At 35.9% G+C, this 20020-nt stretch overlaps 3 protein-coding genes across 6 annotated transcripts; 1 reads left to right on the forward strand and 2 right to left on the reverse strand.

Moving 5' to 3' along the window:
* Positions 1-42: 42 nt before the first annotated feature.
* On the reverse strand, positions 43-8019 carry LOC128193201 (sodium- and chloride-dependent glycine transporter 1-like). The gene is made up of 15 exons (XM_052866524.1): positions 7818-8019; positions 4782-4890; positions 4407-4538; positions 4025-4234; positions 3763-3820; positions 3397-3529; positions 2967-3101; positions 2673-2776; positions 2419-2543; positions 2200-2312; positions 1956-2093; positions 1691-1790; positions 1425-1540; positions 1163-1324; positions 43-684 (listed from the first exon to the last, which is right to left on the reverse strand). Exons 1-15 carry the CDS (start codon positions 7827-7829, stop codon positions 490-492), a joined length of 1842 nt encoding a protein of 613 aa, XP_052722484.1. The 5' UTR covers positions 7830-8019; the 3' UTR covers positions 43-489.
* Positions 8020-9668: 1649 nt separating this feature from the next.
* LOC128193203 (complement C1q-like protein 4) lies at positions 9669-14179 on the reverse strand. 2 transcript variants are annotated; one of them, XM_052866530.1, is made up of 5 exons: positions 14085-14179; positions 13572-13617; positions 13248-13444; positions 12844-12961; positions 9669-9887 (listed from the first exon to the last, which is right to left on the reverse strand). In XM_052866530.1, the coding sequence occupies exons 2-5, from the start codon at positions 13612-13614 to the stop codon at positions 9745-9747; spliced, it is 501 nt and encodes a 166-aa protein (XP_052722490.1). In that variant the 5' UTR covers positions 13615-13617; positions 14085-14179; the 3' UTR covers positions 9669-9744. The 2 variants fall into 2 exon arrangements, with proteins under 2 accessions (XP_052722490.1, XP_052722489.1); XM_052866529.1 differs by lacking the exon at positions 14085-14179 and adding an exon at positions 13866-13889.
* On the forward strand, positions 14077-16027 carry LOC128193202 (complement C1q-like protein 3). 3 transcript variants are annotated; one of them, XM_052866526.1, is made up of 4 exons: positions 14077-14215; positions 14303-14369; positions 14590-14961; positions 15398-15601. In XM_052866526.1, the coding sequence occupies exons 2-4, from the start codon at positions 14303-14305 to the stop codon at positions 15550-15552; spliced, it is 594 nt and encodes a 197-aa protein (XP_052722486.1). In that variant the 5' UTR covers positions 14077-14215; the 3' UTR covers positions 15553-15601. The 3 variants fall into 3 exon arrangements, with proteins under 3 accessions (XP_052722486.1, XP_052722487.1, XP_052722485.1); XM_052866527.1 differs by lacking the exons at positions 14077-14215; positions 15398-15601 and adding an exon at positions 15798-16027 and having other exon boundaries at positions 14229-14369; XM_052866525.1 differs by lacking the exon at positions 14077-14215 and having other exon boundaries at positions 14229-14369.
* The last annotated feature ends 3993 nt before the right edge of the window (positions 16028-20020 follow it).

Genomic DNA, 20020 nt, shown 5'->3' on the forward strand with positions numbered 1-20020 from the left:
TACATTGTATTTGTCTTCTTGAAAAAAAAATACAGGAAGTAGTTGATTATTATAACGTTTTATTTACAGAAATATATATATTTATTGATTTAATGATATAATCATACATAACATTTGTTAATAACATAACTCAGAATTTAAACACTTAGATCTACGTTCCGTTGTAAAGTATGCAGTGCGTTACTTTTTACTGTATTTGGCATTTCCTTTGGGTCAATCCCGATGATCCCTGGCTGTGTTCGGGCTGTATTTCAGATAACGTGTGTTCTAGTGTATGTCATGTACTCGATTGGTGGACATACACCTTAGTGTATCCACAACATCTCAGCGGCTTCATGGATGTGATCGATTGATGAGGTGCTGTGTCAGTTTGACGTAAAGGTCTTATCATCTTTTATGTATTGAATGATCTCTGTTTGTTAATTTTTTTTCTGCCCAGATCTTGTACTCAAAAGATCACTATTGGAAACACTAATTCAGTCACGTGATTTAGAATTTGGTGGCGACTGTGTCCACTGGTTCGGCCACGTAGGCTTGATTGGAGTACTCCTGGGGCTGTCCCTTCATGTTCATAGCATAGTCATTAGCAGGGGCGGATCCATTGGAGTTGGTGACATCACTGAAAGGTGCGGCATAACGACCGGTCCTATTCTCAGTTAAAGCTGGTCCCCAATCAGACTTCGGCTTAAAGTATAAATAAGCACATGTTATTTTAATAAAGCTCATTTTTAATGCATTGCTTTACCAGTAGGCCACACTGCTAACCCGAGCAAACTGCATCTTGAGAACACCAGAAAAGGATATAATACATATTTGTTACCATTCAAAATAAATTCACAGAAACAATAATATCGATCTTATATCAGTTCTAAGGATTTTTATTTGCTTTACGTTTAACAGATTTTTGAAGGATAAATTTAAAAATTATCAAATTTAGCAATACCTTGGTTTTATATCAGTTTTTACACTTTTTTTTCTTTATAACTAGTTAAGACACATTATTTCAACAAATTTCAAATTCTGAACTCTTAGGTGTTATGTTTTGGTTGAAGATGAGAGTTAACGTAAGTTTAAAATAAGTCAGTGAAAAGATAAAGCAGATGCGATCGAACGCCGATGTCGTCGAAAGCTGATGTAAATCTGTTGACAGGAGATATATTACCTTCCCAAGTCCTTTCTTGCAACTGTAATAGACGAACCAAACCGGAATTCCAATCAAACACGTGACCTGGATCAACCAGAAGATCGCCTGACCGCTATCTGGATACAGGTATCCGTCGTTTTCAAATGGTTTCGTCTGGATGATTTTGAATACAATGACTGCCTAAAAAATATATTTATTTTATTTTAATGAGATCAAATCTAATTGCTGCAATTTAAATAGATCTAAATAGATAGTGCAACAGATTATTCATAATCTTCACCAGGAGAGCTAATGGAGAAATCAGTAGCCAACATGCTCCGAAGTACCAGAAACAGACGTTCACACACACTCTGTCACCAATCATCATTTCAATGTCTCGTTTAAATCGGAAGAAGCCTATAAAACACAGAGTATAATAATACATTTCAGCTTTACTTCTTGCGTTGAAGAATTTCGAATACTCAGTAGTCTTATAAATTTTCAACAATAGGGTGACTGAATGGTATCTACATGTATGTTAACGCAAGTTTTGTCCATTCTTCTTACCATAAACATAGCATATGATAATCAACTCAAGGAATCCAACAAACAATAAGGGGAAGCCACCGACAGCGTTATCCACCAGTGTTAACATGTAATCACCTCCCTGAAAATGAAATATAAGGCATTTAAAATGAGATGTGATGAGGTGATCTTTTCTTTTTTAATCAAAAATGGGATAGAAAAAACCCCATTCCAAAATGATTTGATAGGCATTGTTTATAATGGCGTGAAATTAAAAGGAAGACATTGAAAGCGCAGTAATGCTTACTCTTGTTGTCATTGGCAGTCCTAATATAAACCCAAACATGCAGATTCCAAACCGGAAACCGAGAACTCGCCATTTTGATCTCGAGATAGCAGGGAATTCATCAAGTAGTCCCGTCATCACTGTTTCCACCATGGAAAACTATTAAATATATGTGTGGGGGTGTTTTTTTTAATTATTTAGAAACTATTTAAGACAATAAGTAAATGAAGTATAAATACAATGAACTGAATAATATCATATTTACCGCAGAACTAAATCCAAGATTGGCCATCATGAAGAAAAATAGGATTGACCATAATGGTGCCACAGGCATCTGAGCAAGACCTTCGGGGTATACAATGAAGACTAAGCCGGGACCTGCAACAAAGAGTTGCGCAATAAAATGTTAGAAAGTGCCATTTTGCGTATGTCATATTTTTCTTCATTGCAATGATTTTGTGGAAAGGATAATTGGATTACCTACCCGCTGTAGCTACGTCTGCTACGGTGGTGCCCTTGGCAAACGCCATGAACCCCAGCACAGAAAAAATGACGAAACCAGCATAGAAACTCGTGAGGCAGTTAATAACCGGAACCAAAAAGGTGTCTCTGATATAAACAAGTTGCAGGGGTGTATGTGCAGTAAAACAACAAGGGTAGAAAAGAGCTCAGCTTAGGACAATGTCATTTATGCAGGAATTTGATAAATGTTATCAAAGAGCATCTGACGAATTGTACCTTAAAACGTTGTTGTCAAACTTATTGAAGCTTGCCATGGCAATTAGTCCCCCTTGGCAGGCGCTGAGGGAGTAGAAGATTTGTACTGCGGCGTCCGACCACACCTAAATACGTTATTCTCACAATGAACAGATTATCTTGATATTTTAATGTTTCCATTTTTTTTTTACAAAGTTTTGGTTCAACTTGTTTGGATAGTCAAGTTTATGTACCAATGATATAAATGTGCAAAAAAGCGTTTTAATTATTGTATATAAAAAATTGTAACAGCAACAGGCGCTTGACCACTCTTACGCTAGCGTCACTGATCTTGTCAAGGTTAGGGGTGATGTAAAAATCAATGCCCTCTTTATATCCGTCTAAGGTTAATCCACGGATCAAGAGAGCGGTCAGCAAGATGTACGGGAATATAGCCGTAAAGTACACCACCTTAAAATCAAAGTACTCTCATTATTCAGAGGTTGCATCTTTACTAAAGAAAATATCAACATAACTTTACAACTGGTCTGTCTGCATTCATATACAAGAACCGTTTTACTTTGAAAAACCTCAACTTTTTTATATCCAATTTATTTACACTTTGCTCATTATCGTGTGAACATGGAAGTAATTTGAAACAAAATTTCCGCACATCTACAAAACTCGTAAAATTAACTTAATATTCGACCTAAATTTTCTTATCTCCTTGTCAACTTTCTCGTTTTCTGGTGTCAGTATATCGTACCTTTCCCAAAGTTTTTATTCCTTTAGATAACACAATAAATATGATGGTCCAGGCTAGAAGATTACATAGAGTTATGTCCCATTTTACTCCACCAGTGGCTTCAAATCCATCGGTTATTTCTAAAACATGACGTCTATAAAAAAAAAAATCAAAGATTCAAAACGTTATGTCCCATCTTACTCCACCAGTGTGAACTGAAATCCGTCGTTTTTTTCTAAGATATGACGTCTATAAAAAGAACATCAAAAATTCAAAATGTTCTTATTTCATTTTCTGGTATTATTTTATTGAACGTTTTTTTTAATTTTTAACTTTATTTGAATTCTAATGAATGACATTTAACATTTTCTACAATAAGGTGTTTACCGGAAGTACTCTTCGCTGACTGAAACACCTGTTGTATTGACGGGATAGGAAAACGTCACTGATTATGTATAAAAAAAACATAATTCATAAATTTAATACATCTTTTCACAAAACTTAAATTACTAGAACATTTTATGTTTTGTTTTTTTCTCGAAATGATTGATAGCTAGCTAGGAAAATGGCCAAAATTATAAAAATATTAATACCACATACATATTAATTATTCGATTTTCATATTGATAATACATTATTAGATTCGTACAGCAATCATTGCGAGCTCCAAGCCAAGGGTCAGGTAGCGAAAAGTTTTGTTTGCCATCTTGACATAAACAAGAGTTCCAGTTATTGTCACAGTCTTGCCATGGTAGATATGACGTCATCGATGCAAAGAAGTAGTAAAGGCAATAAGCTATGATGACAACGTAATATAGGGCTATACCCCATGAAACGATGACCATGGAATACCCAAGACCTGTAGAAACGATGTTAATAAATAGTTTATTAAAATGGAATTATAAAATTCTCTATTGATTAAATTTAAGATATTTTGATAAATATTTGGATTCCGTGTGTTTTCATAAACAATTTTTTTCTTCTTATTCTTTTTACATTATTTGGTTATTTGTATGATCACAAGAGCAAACCTTTCATCAGAATATTTATTTTCCATATTTTCACGGGTCCAAGACTGGCAAATTGTCCAAAAGCGATCTCCAGGTAGAAAAGAGGGATCCCAATGATAACCAGACAGATAAAGTAGGGAATAAGGAAAGCCCCTGGAACAAATTAATTATAAAATCAAATAGTCAGAAATATATAACACCACATGAAATATTGACTGCTTGTTTGTATAAACGACTTTTAATTTTCCTCGTAACAATATGATAGTTTACTTAATTTTTGCGTTAACGGTATTTAGCTTTACCAAAACCTGTTGCGAATGTAGACTTTTAATCATGTACATGCATACAGTTTAGGTATAATACACGATCTGTGTGCCTGATTATTATGTACAATACCTCCTCCGTTCTTGAATGCAAGGTAGGGAAATCTCCAAACATTACCCAGACCCACAGCAAAGCCAACACAGGTCAGGATGAACTCTACTGGGTTAGACCACTCGGCTCTCTGCAATATGACAGACGTGCAATCAATTGACTGTTGGACTATTGTGGGTTTTTTTTACTCAAATACATCTGTAGTTCCACCCCCAATCCCTTTTATGACCACCATTAAATATCATGTTTATAATCACGTTTTTTTTCTAATTATCGTTTAGCCAATGGGCAGATGATTTCTGCATGATTGTCTTGCTTAAATTCTATTCAGTCGAAAGACTGGCTTGCAGATGTTGACCTTGGTGTCACAGCCAGATATTTGCTTTTGATATTAGTTTTAATGGGGAAGATAAGTGACATTGCAGGTATTGCTTCTGTTGACGAAAAAATCTGTTATTTAGTTAATAGTTACGACATGGTAACTGTTTATTTTGTTGATGGCATTATAATTGTACTAAGAAAATAACTGGTTGAAAGAAAATCTGGCGATTTTTTTGCCAAATTGTTTTGTTTCTACAACTATGACCTTAGTTTTCTAATGTGCAGATAACTTAAGGCTTCAGGAAAAAACATTGTGTACTGCAACCCTTGAACAAACTTTGCGCACTTTAATGCAATGAAACTTCAATGCGAAAAATTAGGTTACAACTCTTTGTTCCCTAATCTGTAGAATATCTTAAATACTGGGTTTTCTTCATTACCTTGCAACCACTTCTATGTTCTAAATTCTGGTATCACAAACTTTCTTGCACGTTTTAAGAACGTTTTTAAAGAATGAATATTTATAGAAGTATCTGCATTTGAATGCATATACTTTCATTCATGAAGATCTGAATTTTGCAACACAATACATTTTTAAAATAAGAATTTATTTCTACGCTTAGAAATACTTGATACAAATTCGTCAGTCTTTCTAATTTTACCCAGTTAACTTTTTTCACTTGCTGTAATAAACTCTAACACTTAAACTAGGGTTCACGTCCAGGGTTGTAAAAAAGATGACTATGTTCTATAGGGCTAAAAGTTGGTATGGAGAGAGTATGGTGTTGAAAAGATTCAATGTTAAAGGTGTTGGTCAGTTCTTTGCCAGAGAACAAATGACTTTCTTTGATTTATGAGGCAATATAGATATATAAGCTCTTAATTTTATCTTTACTGCATGGATAGTGTTACTGGGACTCAAATTCTGCTTGATTTCATTTGATTCACAAATATGGTAGAAACCCAACAAATCTCCAAACAGAAGTCACTGAAAAAGCACATAAACACAGATATGCTCTCGTTTTGTTTTTGTTTTGTATGTTTGGATTTTTTTAAATTCAGTTTTGTTTTAGTTATTTTTTTGGGGGGGGGGTGGAGTTAATGCCGGAATTCGATTCAATTAAATCAAGAATCATCAGATACATAGATTTTAAATTAGTCACAATTTAACATGAAATTCTTTTCAAAATTTTATTAAATTTCTAGTGTGTAAATGAACACCATTCGAATTTCTTGAGTCCAGGCTTCTTTTCAACGATCGACCGACTACAAACAAAAGATAAGGGAAGATTGATTGATTCCAAACACTATCGTCAAAAGGTCCAGCCGGGCTGCCATTAACCGTCTCTTGGACTCGCAGATAAGACGACAAATTATCAATGATTCAAAAAGCTGTCCAGCAATATATTTTGTTTCCACGCAATAAAATACAAATGTGCTCTCGAAGAAGATATTCGCATTTACGAGTTGTTGTCGGTACAAGTACAAAAATTAGAGACAACAAAATATTCTTTATAATCAGGGAAGAATACATACTGTCCTTTCCTATATATTTCATTTTATCAAATAAAATATACAACTATTCATGTTGTATATTTTATTTGATAAAATGAAATATATCGGAAAGGACAATACGTTAAATATCAGCACGTCAGATTGCTATGAATCTGCAATAAATGAGAGTCGTCGCTAAAGATTGACTATCTGTATCTGGGTGGATAAGTACATTAAATAATGGTTAATAGAAAATACCTTTAGTTTACTGTAATCTATCAGAGGATGGGAAAATAATAGTCCAATTAAAACATTAAGGACAAAAATATTTTACGGTGTTTGAATATTAATATCGCGTCAGTATTAGAATCCTGCACCTTGGAACATATCTGAAGTAGTTAGAAATCCTTCTTCTTTTTTTAATTCGAAAATTTTCAGTTTACAGGTTTTATGTACAATATCAACTGTTGTCCTATCAGACCTGTTGAATTGGGACAGATAAAGAATGAGTTATGAGCCTATTTAGACAGCACGTTTTTCCATTTTGAAAGCTGTTGCTTGTTTCACTTTCAGACAAAAATTGACCCTAATAAATCGAAGATAAAGTCTCTACAACAGACACGTGACATAAATTTCTATATTGTGGAAAGTTTAAAATTATCTATATTCATATGTTCAATGATACCCATATATTACTTTAAAAAACAAAAATGGAATATTCTACAGGACAATCTATATATGTATTAGTTTGATAGTATTAAATTATTAATGAAATGCATCATTTCTGATTTTTGATCTTCCAGTAAACAACTGCTGGACAACACATCATCAATGTAGTTTCACTTATTATTTCCATTACTTTTTTAATTTTAGAGCAAACAAGAATTTCCATTTTGAGTTTCCAGCGAACGGGAAATTATTATTTATTGAAATGCGCAATTTCCTTACCCTATCTCCAATATTTCTTTCTTTTTAAAGTATTTTATCTTTCTTTTATCCAATCAAATATCAAACAATAATCAAACATTCTAGATAAACACTTCATTGCGACATCGCACTATCAAAGTTCAACAACATACAAATCAGTCTTACTCTTTATCAATGAAATTTCTTGTATATATGATCCCCTTGTCTAAAACTACTATAACTATAGCTGTGATTTACAGAATATTCAAGAGCACGTAAGAGCGAAACATTTCAAAAACTGAAATTATCTTCCATTTTATAAAATTAAAAACCTACCTTTCCTCCCATCGTTGTCAAATCTATCTAAACAAGGGGAAGTAATACTGAGTATCTTAGTCCACTGTGCACACTGTCAGACAAGTTATTGATATTTCAACAGTTTTCGGATTATATTTTAGATATCAGTGTAGTAACATTGGAACGTCGATTCATTGACCACGCCGTGCGCCAGTCCTTGTCATCTACCGATAGCGCCGCCTTCTGGGGCGCGGGTGGGTGGCCACTTTATCTTTATAATGTCATTCATGTATGTTTACCTGAACAACAGGTAAGAAAGTAATACTGTTGATGTTAAGAGGTAGATCCAAGAAGATTTATAAAAAATGCCTTGGCGGATTCAAAATTTTATTATTGCAGATTTAAGAAATTTTTACCCACCCCATTTCTATAGAAAAACTGAGACACCCCTAACCCTTAAGAAAAAAAGAGGTTTAAAATATAAATCATTTATTGTTTAATTACATTCGCTTCCTCATTTAATGTCATTGTTAGCTCTAAACGCAAAAGTATACGATAATATAATGAACATAACTAGCACTAACGTTTAAAGTTTATTTCTGTCTTTATTTAAGCCAAATTTACTATCCGCGTCATTAAATACTTCAAAATTTGAAGTTTTTTATTACTTTCTGATAAAAGATTATAAATAATATTTTTTATTCCTTATCTATGGTTATGGGGAATTTCCCTCGTGTTGAAAAACATGCACACGAGCGTTTATTTTCCACAAACCACTGAAATTGTGAATTGCTGAATGCAGTAGTTATCGTTCCTTAACTGTGATGGAGTTACTCCCTTCTGAGAGAGAGAGAGAGAGAGAGAGAGAGAGAGAGAGAGAGAGAGAGAGAGAGAGAGAGAGAGAGAGAGAGAGAATACTAGTTATCTAAATTATCTATACATTTAGGCACATGATACTAGTATACATGTGATCGCAAATAAACATTTGTTTAACTCTCATAACATTACATTGTGGTGCCTGTACACAATAATATGACTTTTAAGCGTTAAGGTCTCCATCTTTAAACCAAACAACAGTCAGTAAAGACACCACGCACACCTACCAACACAAACAGTCGTTTTAATTCCGATACTTCAGTTCATTGGATAATAACGAGTTTGTTCAGTAATGTACATAAAGTTACCATTCGAAGAAGGAAATTTGCATTTGAGATTGATTGTTATTTTTAATTAAAGACTGAAGGGGGGGGGGAGGGGTAGGCGTGGACCCATGAAAAAAACTAGATGCAGCCCAATATGTTTAATTTTTTAATCACAGCATCGCAAATAAGTTCGATAAACAGAAAAAAGTATAAATAAAAATCCGTAATGTAACTACAATATATTTCTCTTTCCATAATTCATGTGTTTTTGTTTATAAGTCTGCGTTGTCCAGACCCTATTCCCCCTAGAAACTTCTGAAAAATTAATAATACCAAAAGCAAGCTTGGACAATCCTCCCCAGCAAACAAAATCACCCATTGGTGAAAGGTCCTAGATCCGCGTCTGAATCGATATATATTTTTCATTATTAAAGCCTCGTGCCATATCTTCAAAGGAAGATTTTTTGGCAACTTGAAATACTTATCACTAAGATCCAAATTTGGTCTCGGACCCACCACTTCTGTTACACTTTGAGGTCCCCCTGCCGGTGTGAAACTTATTGTAACCTGGCGAGTGCAATGAGCAGGACAGAAGGCATCGGTAGAAATCGTTTGCTCCGTGAAATGGCCATTGGAAGCAAAATCAAAACTTGTTCTGAATATTTCGAGATCTATCAAGCCCTTAACTATAAGTCTTGATTAAAATCATCTTAAATGGGCATAAAATAACTGAAACAAATACTAGTAGTTGTAATTTTAGAATGTTTTACTTATATTTGATAAAACACAAATAAGACTTGATTTGAACTGTGGATTGGACTGTTTTATCCTACAACAGAGGGGAATTCCTCGTACACGGGGGCCACCATGTACCCAGAGAATGTGGAGTAAACCTCGTCCGAGGCACCGTACATGTTAGTGGCGGCGCCGTTTGTGGGGTCAACGGCCTTCACGTAAACCTCGTCACCTGTCAAAATACCAACACAAAAACGTGTCAAAGACCAGAACAGGTTTAATTCTTTTGAATCCGAAATCAATTTTAAAAACAATGATGGCCAAGACTAGAGAAAAGTATATAACTTTAATGTATTTTTACGCTGGCTGTAGCAATTTGTAAATTTTGTTAGCAACCAGTATTCATGATTATATTGCTTGTAGTTCACCAGAAGTGTGATTTCTAGCTAGTATGGCGTCTCAGGTATATGCTCCTGAAACCTTACCTGGTCACTTCAAATGTCTATATAGCATATCATTTTGGTAATGACTGATATATCCAAAACAAGTCTAGATTGATATTCATTTGCATGGTTAATTTCGAATAATAAAAGTAAACATAAGGGAATATTATATATGATTTAATTTGTCAGTTAGATGCTGTTCATGTGTTGCTATATACCGGTATACATGTAGGACAGAACACCCACTGGCATGCAGTCACCCCTCATCTTATGGCCTTTGCAAATAATGTGTGCAGTTTTATTCGGGACGGACAGTTCATGTGGAAGCCATTTAACCACGACACATGCTGTAGTCAACCGCATTTAAGACGGGCAACATCAACCACAGCACAGTATGGGGACTGTCTTATATAGGACTCATCAACCATAGCACAGTATGAGAACTGTCTAATGCAGGACGTATCAACCATAGCACAGTATTGGAACTGTCTTATTCAGGACGCACCAACCACAGCACAGTATGGGGACTGTCTTATATAGGACGCATCAACCATAGCACAGTATGGGAACTGTCTTATTCAGTATGCACGAACCTCAGCACAGTATGGGCACTGTCTTATTCAGGACGCATCAACCACAGCACAGTATGGGGACTGTCTTATACATGTATAGGACGCATCAACCATAGCACAGTATGGGAACTGTCTTATTCAGGACGCACCAACCACAGCACAGTATGGGGACTGTCTTATTCATGTATAGGACGCATCAACCATAGCACAGTATGGGAACTGTCTTATTCAGGACGCATCAACCACAGAACAGTATGGGGACTGTCTTATTCAGGACGCATTAACAATCAAAGGTTTATTCAGGACGCATCAACCACAGCACAATATGGGGTCTGTCTTACTCAGGAAGCATTAACAACAAAACAGTTTATTCAGAATGCATCAACCACAACACAGTATGGGGACTGTCTTATTTAGGACGCATCAACCACAGCACAGTATTTGGACTGTTTTATTCAGTATGCACCAACCTCAGCACAGTATGGTGACTGTCTTATTCAGGACGCATTAACCACAGCACAGTATGGGGACTGTCTTATACATGTATAGGACGCATCAACCATTGCACAGTATGGGGAGTGTCTTATATTGGACGCATCAACCATAGCACAGTTTGGGAACTGTCTTATTAAGTATGCACGAACCTCAGCACAGTATGGGCACTGTCTTATACAGGACACATCAACCACAGCACAGTATGGGGACTGTCTTATACATGTATAGGACGCATCAACCATAGCACAGTATGGGAACTGTCTTATTCAGGACGCATCAACCACAACACAGTATAGGGACTGTCTTATACATGTATAGGACGCATCAACCATAGCACAGTATGGGAACTGTCTTATTCAGGACGCACCAACCACAGCACAGTATGGGAACTATCTTATTCAGGACGCACCAATCACAGCACAGTATGGGAACTGTCTTATTCAGGATGCACCAACCACAGCACAGTATGGGGACTGTCTTATACATGTATAGGACGCATCAACCATAGCACAGTATGGGAACTGTCTTATTCAGGACGCATCAACCACAGCACAGTATGGGAACTGTCTTATTCAGGACGCACCAACCACAGCACAGTATGGGGACTGTCTTTTATAGGACGCATCAACCATAGCACAGTATGGGAACTGTCTTATTCAGTATGCACCAACCTCAGCACAGTATGGGCACTTTCTTATTCAGGACGCATCAACCATAGCACAGTATGGGGACTGTCTTATACATGTATAGGACGCATCAACCATAGCACAGTATGGGGAATGTCTTATTCAGGACGCATCAACCACAGCACAGTATGGGGACTGTCTTATACATGTATAGGACGCATCAACCATAGCACAGTATGGGAACTGTCTTTTATAAGACGCATCAACCACAGAACAGTATGGGGACTGTCTCATTCAGGACGCATTAACAACCAAAGGTTTATTCAGGTCGCATCAACTGCAGCACAATATGGGGTCTGTCTTACTCAGGAGGCATTAACAACAAAACAGTTTATTCAGAATGCATCAACCACAGCACAGTATGGGGACTGTTTTATTCAGGACGCATTAACAACAACACAGTTTATTCAGGACGCATCAACCACAGCACAGTATGGGGACTGTCTTATTCAGGACGCATCATCCACAACACTGTATGTTGACTGTCATATTCAGGACGCATCAATAACAGCACTGTATGGGGACTGTCTTATTTAGGACGCATCAACCGTAGCACCGTATGGGGACTGTCCTTTTTTGGACGCATCAACCACAGCACAGTATGGGGACTGTCTTATATAGAACGCATCAACGATAGCATAGTATGGGGACTGTCTTATATAGGACGCATCAACCACTGCATAGTATGGGGAATGTCTTATTTAGGACTTATCAACTAACCTCTTCCTGAAGCATTCAAAACTGTTTTGAAAAGGCGATTAAATGTCATAAAAACTAATCTTATTTCCTCTAAAGCTGATCACACCATCACTGCTGTTGGAAGCTTATATTTTAATATATTCAAATACATGTACTTAAATCACGTGACAAAACGACTTCAGACTTCCCGGGTCTTTCGTACTGCAAGCGATAAAACAAGTTCGCTTTTCCCTGAGAAATTGCGATTGAAGTAAAGGCTTGAAGAATCTGGAACCATTACAATTGTTACATACCCTTTGTTAGGCGAAGAACGACCGAATTTCCCCCGGAAGCATAATCACCGGAAGTATGTCCGTACATTGAACAAATGTAGTATCCGTTGTGCCAAAGTTCTGTCCAAATGGTTTTATCCTATGAAAAATGAATAGTACAATTTCGTAAGTTTTATTACTGTGCAGTTTTACTATGCATTGCTGCTGAGTGATTTAACACGCTCTCGAAGACTGAGGTGTCCTAACGGTGTAATTAACCAAGTCATCTGTCTTTGTCTATCTAGTTTATTTGTCATATTTGTTTGTTCAGTTCGACTTGTATTTCTCCATACTCAGACGGATAACCCCAAGTACTGTTTTTTCTGATATTCTTTATTTTATCAAATAAAATGTATACTATCAATAACACTGGAAAAGATGATCACCTGGTTGGCTACGGAATGGAATTGGAAAACATAGACCCCGCTGGTTGGACATCTAAATTTGCCGGTGTTAGAATCGTATCCGGTGCCGACATTGGTGAAGATTCTGTCGTAGACCACGATCTCGGTGTGGGCCAAAACCAGGTTTTTGGAGAGTCCGGCGGAAAAGGCAACGGCGTTGGTTTCTGCTTTTACCTCGACTGAATTGAGAACAAAATGAACGCATAAAGTAGTGAGTATTTATCCAAAATATTGAAACTGATAAAAAGAAATTGACAATACCTTCATTTTTTGTTTAAACTTCAAGGTAGGTCAAATGGTACTTACGAAGAGCAGCAGCCAATAGAAATGTACAAATAACGGACTTCATGGTCTGAAATAAACATTGAAGACATTACATGTATTTGATTAAAGAACGTCTTAGTCTCTAATAAAAAAAATCATCTGAAAAAAATGACATCTTCTTCTCCGAGCAAAAAGAAAAAAGAGGTAAAATTTGATACTTGTGGAAAAATATACATGTATCTGATACCGCTGAAGAAAATGTTTAAATATTTAAATTTAATTTTCAGTAAAATGTAGTTTTTTTTCCTTTTTATCTTAATACATTGTTGAGCTTACCATTGTGTAGTGTTATTTCCTAAAAGTTCTTATCGGTTCCTTATCAAGTATATATTAAGAAACATTTTAAAGTACACTTAGAGTTCTCCCGAAAAGAAAACGCTTTGTTTCGAAAATTTAGGTTTTTTTCAAAAATAGGAAAGAATAGAAAGTTCAATTTTTAACAATAACTTTTTGCCCTAAAAATTGCTTTACGTATAAAGAGCAGAATGTACGTACCTTACTTCTCTTGAGTTAATATTCTTGTCTCAGTTTTGGGGACTTGCAGAGTTTGACCTACAAGGGATCGACACAGAGCAACCTGTTGGTTCCCATACTGGTTCCTTGTAAGACATTTTGATATCATAAAGGTAAGTATTTCTAGCGCAAAGTAAGTTTTGCTTAACATTCTCATTGTAAAGAAAAAAATATATATACCTTTTAACTTACACTTAAAGATGAAGTTCCTTGTTTGCCTGTCCTTGTTTTCCTTCGCTGTTTCCAGTCCACTTGAACAAGTCAAAGGTATTAATATATGCATCCACATAGCTTCATGAAAGATGTGTATAAGTATAAAAGTTTTGAACGATTTATTATACAAACATGAGAGAATGACTATTTTAATATGTTGTCGTTTATTCTGAAAATATGAAACTACAAAGATTATTAGGACACTTTCACTATCTTATTGTTGCATTTGTTTGTCTCCTTTTGTTTATTACACATTTGACATTTTCTCGGTCAGGAATCGATAACTACTTCCCCACCTACTTTGTGAGAGCCGCCGGTAACCATGGACACCACCACGTTACCCCCACCGACAAGTTCGTCGGATTTTCCGCCGGTCTGACAAAGATGCTCAAAACCAACGACACAGACCTGATTGTTTATGACCGTGTCTTCCTCAACATGGGTAATGGCTACGACTCCAGTACCGGGGTGTTCACCTGTCCAAACGCTGGCACCTACGCCTTTCTGGTCCATGGTGTATCTACCGCCACCAGTCAACTGAATCTGGACATCTACCGGAACAACAACTACACCGTCAGTGTGTTTGCGCACGTCAATAACGGCTACGCTTCCGGTCACCAGTCTATTATCCTACAGTTAGACCAACGTGAGTCAAAACCTTATAAAAATAATAATTTTAATTCATACTTTTAAAACAAGAGTTAATAACAAGTAATTAAGTAATTGGTAATTTTGATATCTACATCAAACGTCGGATGTAAATTTTAAAAAGCATCACACATACACATCAAACAATGGGGTTTTTTTTCAATGCATCAACATAAATTTTAGAAAATCTCTCTCTCTCTCTCTCTCTCTCTCTCTCTCTCTCTCTCTCTCTCAACTTTACAATTCAATTATTTTCTATTCAGATGATAATATATGTATATGTAAATTTATTTATACATGCAAATGTTCACATATATGTGATACTATAGTTATATATAAAATCCTGTTAATTCAAACAATGATATTTTCCATAATCATTTAGATTATGACTCTATGAAACTCAATGACAAAGACTAAGAGTGACTACTTTTCAGAGGACACCGTCTTTGTCCAGGCCCGGGGGGTGAGCGCCCTGTACGGCCAGCATAACGAAGTGTATAGCACGTTTTCTGGGTTCATGGTTGTCCCTAATATCGGGCGCACCGGTATTGTTACGACACCGCCACCCATGGGAAATATCATAGGATGATTGTCAACCATATACTTTGTGTTAAATGTTATTAAATGTGTTACAATCATATTTGTTTGTGTGCATGTTTCCAAGTGAAAATCATATACTCCAGCAAACCCGAAAACGTACGGACCCTGCATGTAACCTGGCGTGGGGTCATATGTAACCTGGCGTGGGGTCATACTTGTGTCGTGGTACCCATTGATGGTTACGGGACATGCAATCTTTTTAAAGTTTTTTTTTACAATAATTGTTATTTCCAGAGGATGTGGTATACGTTCAAGGTCGTGGAGCTAATTCTATGTACGGCGCCAACCATGAAGTTTATTCCACATTTTCGGGGTTTCTAGTTGCACCCACAGCATTACCCGCCAGTAACCCAAACCAAGGAGTCATCGGCTAGAAATACCCGGATCTTTGATTTAAAAAAAAACAAAACAAAGTGTCATCGTCAAAATTTTCACTCGATTTCCAATAAAAAAAAATCCAAAAACACTTACTTTATAATTACATGTACATGTATATGTATGCTACTACATACGACTCTGTATACAAAAGTCCATTAATTGGTTTGATCGGTTTAACGAATTCCGGCTTGTTCTGGTTAAAGATGCTTGAGTTCTGTTCCAGGATTAGTTTCCGTGTAGTTCAGGCTCAGAAAGTAAACGAAAGAACGGTATACATATATAAAGTCAAATACATCTTTTTCATATTCTCTGCAACATGCTTTGCACCACGGATCGCACCAAGAGTGCTGGATGACCAAACATTTTGCTATACGGGTTGTGTGCATGTTTTGTTTTTTTTTTATAAAATACATCAATCCTTCAAATAAGAATTGAAATCGAAACCGACAGGGAAAATTTACATTTGAACTTGCTTGAATTGCACCGTAGGTGTTTTAGAAATATAAATTATCGTGATCTTGATGTTGTTAGTAAACCTGTATTTTACATGTTCTGTAATTAGCGTAATATTGTGTGCAGAACAACTTCAAGTCAAATCTCAATTCTTTTGAAAGTAGGAGAGAGAGAGAGAGAGAGAGAGAGAGAGAGATTGTAGAACCTAAATTATCTGTTTACATACCTGCTTAGTATAAGACATACATACCACTTCGCCTTAGTATTCTGACACCAAACAAAGTAATGTTTTCTAATATATCAGCATAAATTTTAGAAATTCTCTCTCTCTCTCTCTCTCTCTCTCTCTCTCTTTCTCTGTCTGTCTTTCTCTCTCTCTCTCTCTCTCTCTCTCTCTCTCTCTCTCTCTCTCTCTCTCTCTCTCTCTCTCTCTCTCTCTCTCTCTCTCTGATGGTCAACAAATAAAACATCTGATTTACTTTAAAACTTTAGAGATGATTTATTTTTGTAGCCATAAGCTGTCATTTAGTAAAGAAAAATCCAGATATTTTAGCTTTGAATTTTAAGTATCAAATCTTCCTCTCAAGGAGATTGATTTAGCCTACAAATGGCTAAGAATATTGAGCCCAATTAAAATGTATTTTTATGAGAATAAAAATTGGATGTCACAACGCATATACTATAATTAAGGAAATACTCGAGACAAATCATCTGTTTATCCAATTAACTTAATTCGGCTCCATTTGTACAACTCCTGGTACGATTAAAAAGATACCCTGGCGGGGTATTACACATCTGTTCAGCGGACCATACAGCGCGACACCCTGCCCCCACCCCCGCAGTGAGCAGCGTTCACACTCTGTTGGATGTTGGTGGATGGTCTGCTAAATGTATTTCACTGTTTGCGTAATGAATTGTTGAAGAAAAACTATACTTCACGTTTCCAATGCAAATCAGTAAAATATCAGCTATGAAATAAATTAAGGAATAGACGTGTTATGTGTATGTAATTAATCACAATCAAATAATTTCGAAGATCAATGTCTTTTGTTGTTGTATTAGTGTAATAAGCCTCTCGCAAAGCCAATGTGCCATTTAAAAGATAATGTTTTACTCAACAGTTCCCCGAACACCAAAAAGGATGCCTATGACGCAGGTCTCAGCTTACAATTCCCTTTATATCAGTTTTATCACAGAGTTTATGAGTTTTCTTTTTATTTGATTGTTGTTTTATTTGATAAGGTTAGATAATATGATAATAATTAGGGTATTATTTTAATTCAGATACAATTGATTAATAACTTCCTTTAACTAGAAATCAAGCACATCCCACCCTCAATCCAAATGCAATATTTTACAAATTATCATACATTCATTTAATCTTTTTGTCCTCTGCATTGTAAGATTTCTACAAAAATTCATAATGTCAAGAAAAAGATGTGCAGGCTTCTTATCAAAGAAAAATCTTTTTGCACAATTCGCGAAATGCCAGCGCTATGCTATTTGTCGTAGGAGTGACTTGGATCTGCTGGTAATTTACAAAGCACACGTGTTCCTGCTGCCCCTGTTGTCTGCTGGCTCGCGAACAAGTGTGAGAGCTTCTTACAGGCAAACATCTGTTTTAGATGAGCGCATCTAACTATCACAAAGTAAATAGTATAGTTCTCCCGTATTGTACAACTTTATGAATGAGTAAGGCATTTCTTATGGTCTCCCTCACGCATTATTATCTATAATTCTGTCGATTTTTCTTAAAATCCCTGCACAGATTATTTATGGGGCAATCTTAAAATTTCTTATAAATCTTAAAGATTCTTCAATTATTTTTATTTTCAACAATTTATAATATTTCAACACTGTGACCTGATGGAATCAATAAAATTCAATAACAATTTCTTATTTTTCATCGGAACCACTGCAATCTCAAATCCATCCCAAAATCGGGAATTCATTGGACGTCTGCACATGTAGTTCAATGAACGTGCACGCTCTTGCTCGGCATGCACATGTCGGCGCTACCTTTCAGCAAGTAAGTGTAAATGAATTCCAGTCGAGCCGGATAGAACCGCTGACATATGTTCTTCTAATCTATGCTACCTCGATTTGATAACCATGCATAAAACCTTATTATGCAAATATAGGATATTGGTTATACATAACATGCAAATATTAAATATATAACAATTTATAGCATTTTATATACTGAGTACATGACTTAAATGTAAAAATAAGCATTTTTACATTTTTAAAATGATATATGAATAATACTTTTACCACAATGAGAACAAGATGGTGAAAAAAAAAATAACAACTGTAGGCGTTCCACCATACTAATCAATATATCTTCAAAGAAAAGGATTATTTTTGAAGAATGACAATTCAATAATCAATGACCGAGATAATTTGGGTTGGCAGAACTTGTCATTTTATTAAAAATAAATTCAGGGTTGAAATATCGTGTGAATACAACATTAAATTCATCTAGCCACTTGTATTAACCACTGCAGACAGGAACACAAAATCACAATCACTGACTGCAAAGAAAAACTTTGTTTTCAATGAGTATGATATAAAACCTAGATTTTATTCTGTTCACATTCTGCAGAAGGAATCCTCATTTTTGTGTAAAATAATAAAAAAAAATAAAAATTATGTATACATGTATATAGCTATATTTTATTAACAAAATCTTCACTGCATGTACAAATTATTCATATTAAAGGGCATGCTAAGGGGTAACTCTTAACCTTATCAAATTAACGTTTATTATGTAAATAAATCTCCAGACTGATAAGCGAATATGTCTCCTGCATTCTCCCCCCCACGCCGGCCTTTTATTATGCAAAGTTATTAATAGCCGGTTCCATACCGATATTCGAGTCTTGGCACAAAACATCTGTGCAACTGTATTCCTTTTGTAGTATCTTCATCTTTCTTGTCCGTCGATCTCTCTCAATCTCTGATTGGCTCAATTTGGATGCTCTATCGGCCCCCCGCCAATCAGACTCGTTGTCATACTGTTAGCTTCGGTGAAGCGATGGGATATATAAACTGAAGGGTGAAACCAGAATAGTTAGAGCAGCTTCAGATCGTAAGTACATCGGATGTGGGATTTTGTTTTTCTCTCTATCTCTACCTTGTGTGCATTCACTCATACTACGGTAATAAATCCTTACCTAACATCTCCTGACTTCTTCATTAATCCTTTCCCATCCTTACCTCATATTCAACTGAAACCCGTTTTCATACCCTTCACCCGAATCAAATTTTTAAAATACAAAAAGGTGATCCTTTAAACTCCCTCTGTATACCTTCCTTAGATTTACATTTTCATCCTATTCCTTATACCTTCCTTGGTTTGGTAATTTAAAAAAGTTTTTCAATTCTGGATAACTTATTGTGTGATCCATTGGTTCTTTGGTATATATTGTTTTCACTGGAGTAGATGTATGGAAAGGTAAGAATTTGATGCCCACATTCCTCTACCATATTTGGATACGCCGCCACTCTATCACTGCCTAGTGATGGGATAATTACTGAGGTATAGCACTGAATAACTCCGGTCATAGGGAGCTCAAGTATCAGTGAATGGACAGGAATTTTCCCCGTACCCAGGCGTGTTTAAA

The sequence above is a fragment of the Crassostrea angulata genome, chromosome 7, assembly GCF_025612915.1.
Source record: "Crassostrea angulata isolate pt1a10 chromosome 7, ASM2561291v2, whole genome shotgun sequence".
NCBI lineage: Eukaryota > Metazoa > Mollusca > Bivalvia > Ostreida > Ostreidae > Magallana > Magallana angulata.

Bases quoted from the DNA above. Each gene is read 5' to 3' on its own strand.
- LOC128193203 (XM_052866529.1), bottom strand. The intron at 12,962-13,247 runs GTGATCATCTTT...CATTTTTCATAG, and splicing joins TCCATTCCGTAGCCAACCAG to GATAAAACCATTTGGACAGA. The intron at 9,888-12,843 runs GTATGTAACAAT...GTATTTTGACAG, and splicing joins CGTTCTTCGCCTAACAAAGG to GTGACGAGGTTTACGTGAAG.
- LOC128193201 (XM_052866524.1), bottom strand. The intron at 3,102-3,396 runs GTACGATATACT...TTTGATTTTAAG, and splicing joins GAATAAAAACTTTGGGAAAG to GTGGTGTACTTTACGGCTAT. The intron at 685-1,162 runs GTAATATATCTC...TTATACTTTAAG, and splicing joins GCAAGAAAGGACTTGGGAAG to CCGAAGTCTGATTGGGGACC.
- LOC128193202 (XM_052866526.1), top strand. From the start codon at position 14,303: ATGAAGTTCCTTGTTTGCCTGTCCTTGTTTTCCTTCGCTGTTTCCAGT. The intron at 14,370-14,589 runs GTATTAATATAT...TTTCTCGGTCAG, and splicing joins TCCACTTGAACAAGTCAAAG to GAATCGATAACTACTTCCCC. The intron at 14,962-15,397 runs GTGAGTCAAAAC...ACTACTTTTCAG, and splicing joins TATCCTACAGTTAGACCAAC to AGGACACCGTCTTTGTCCAG.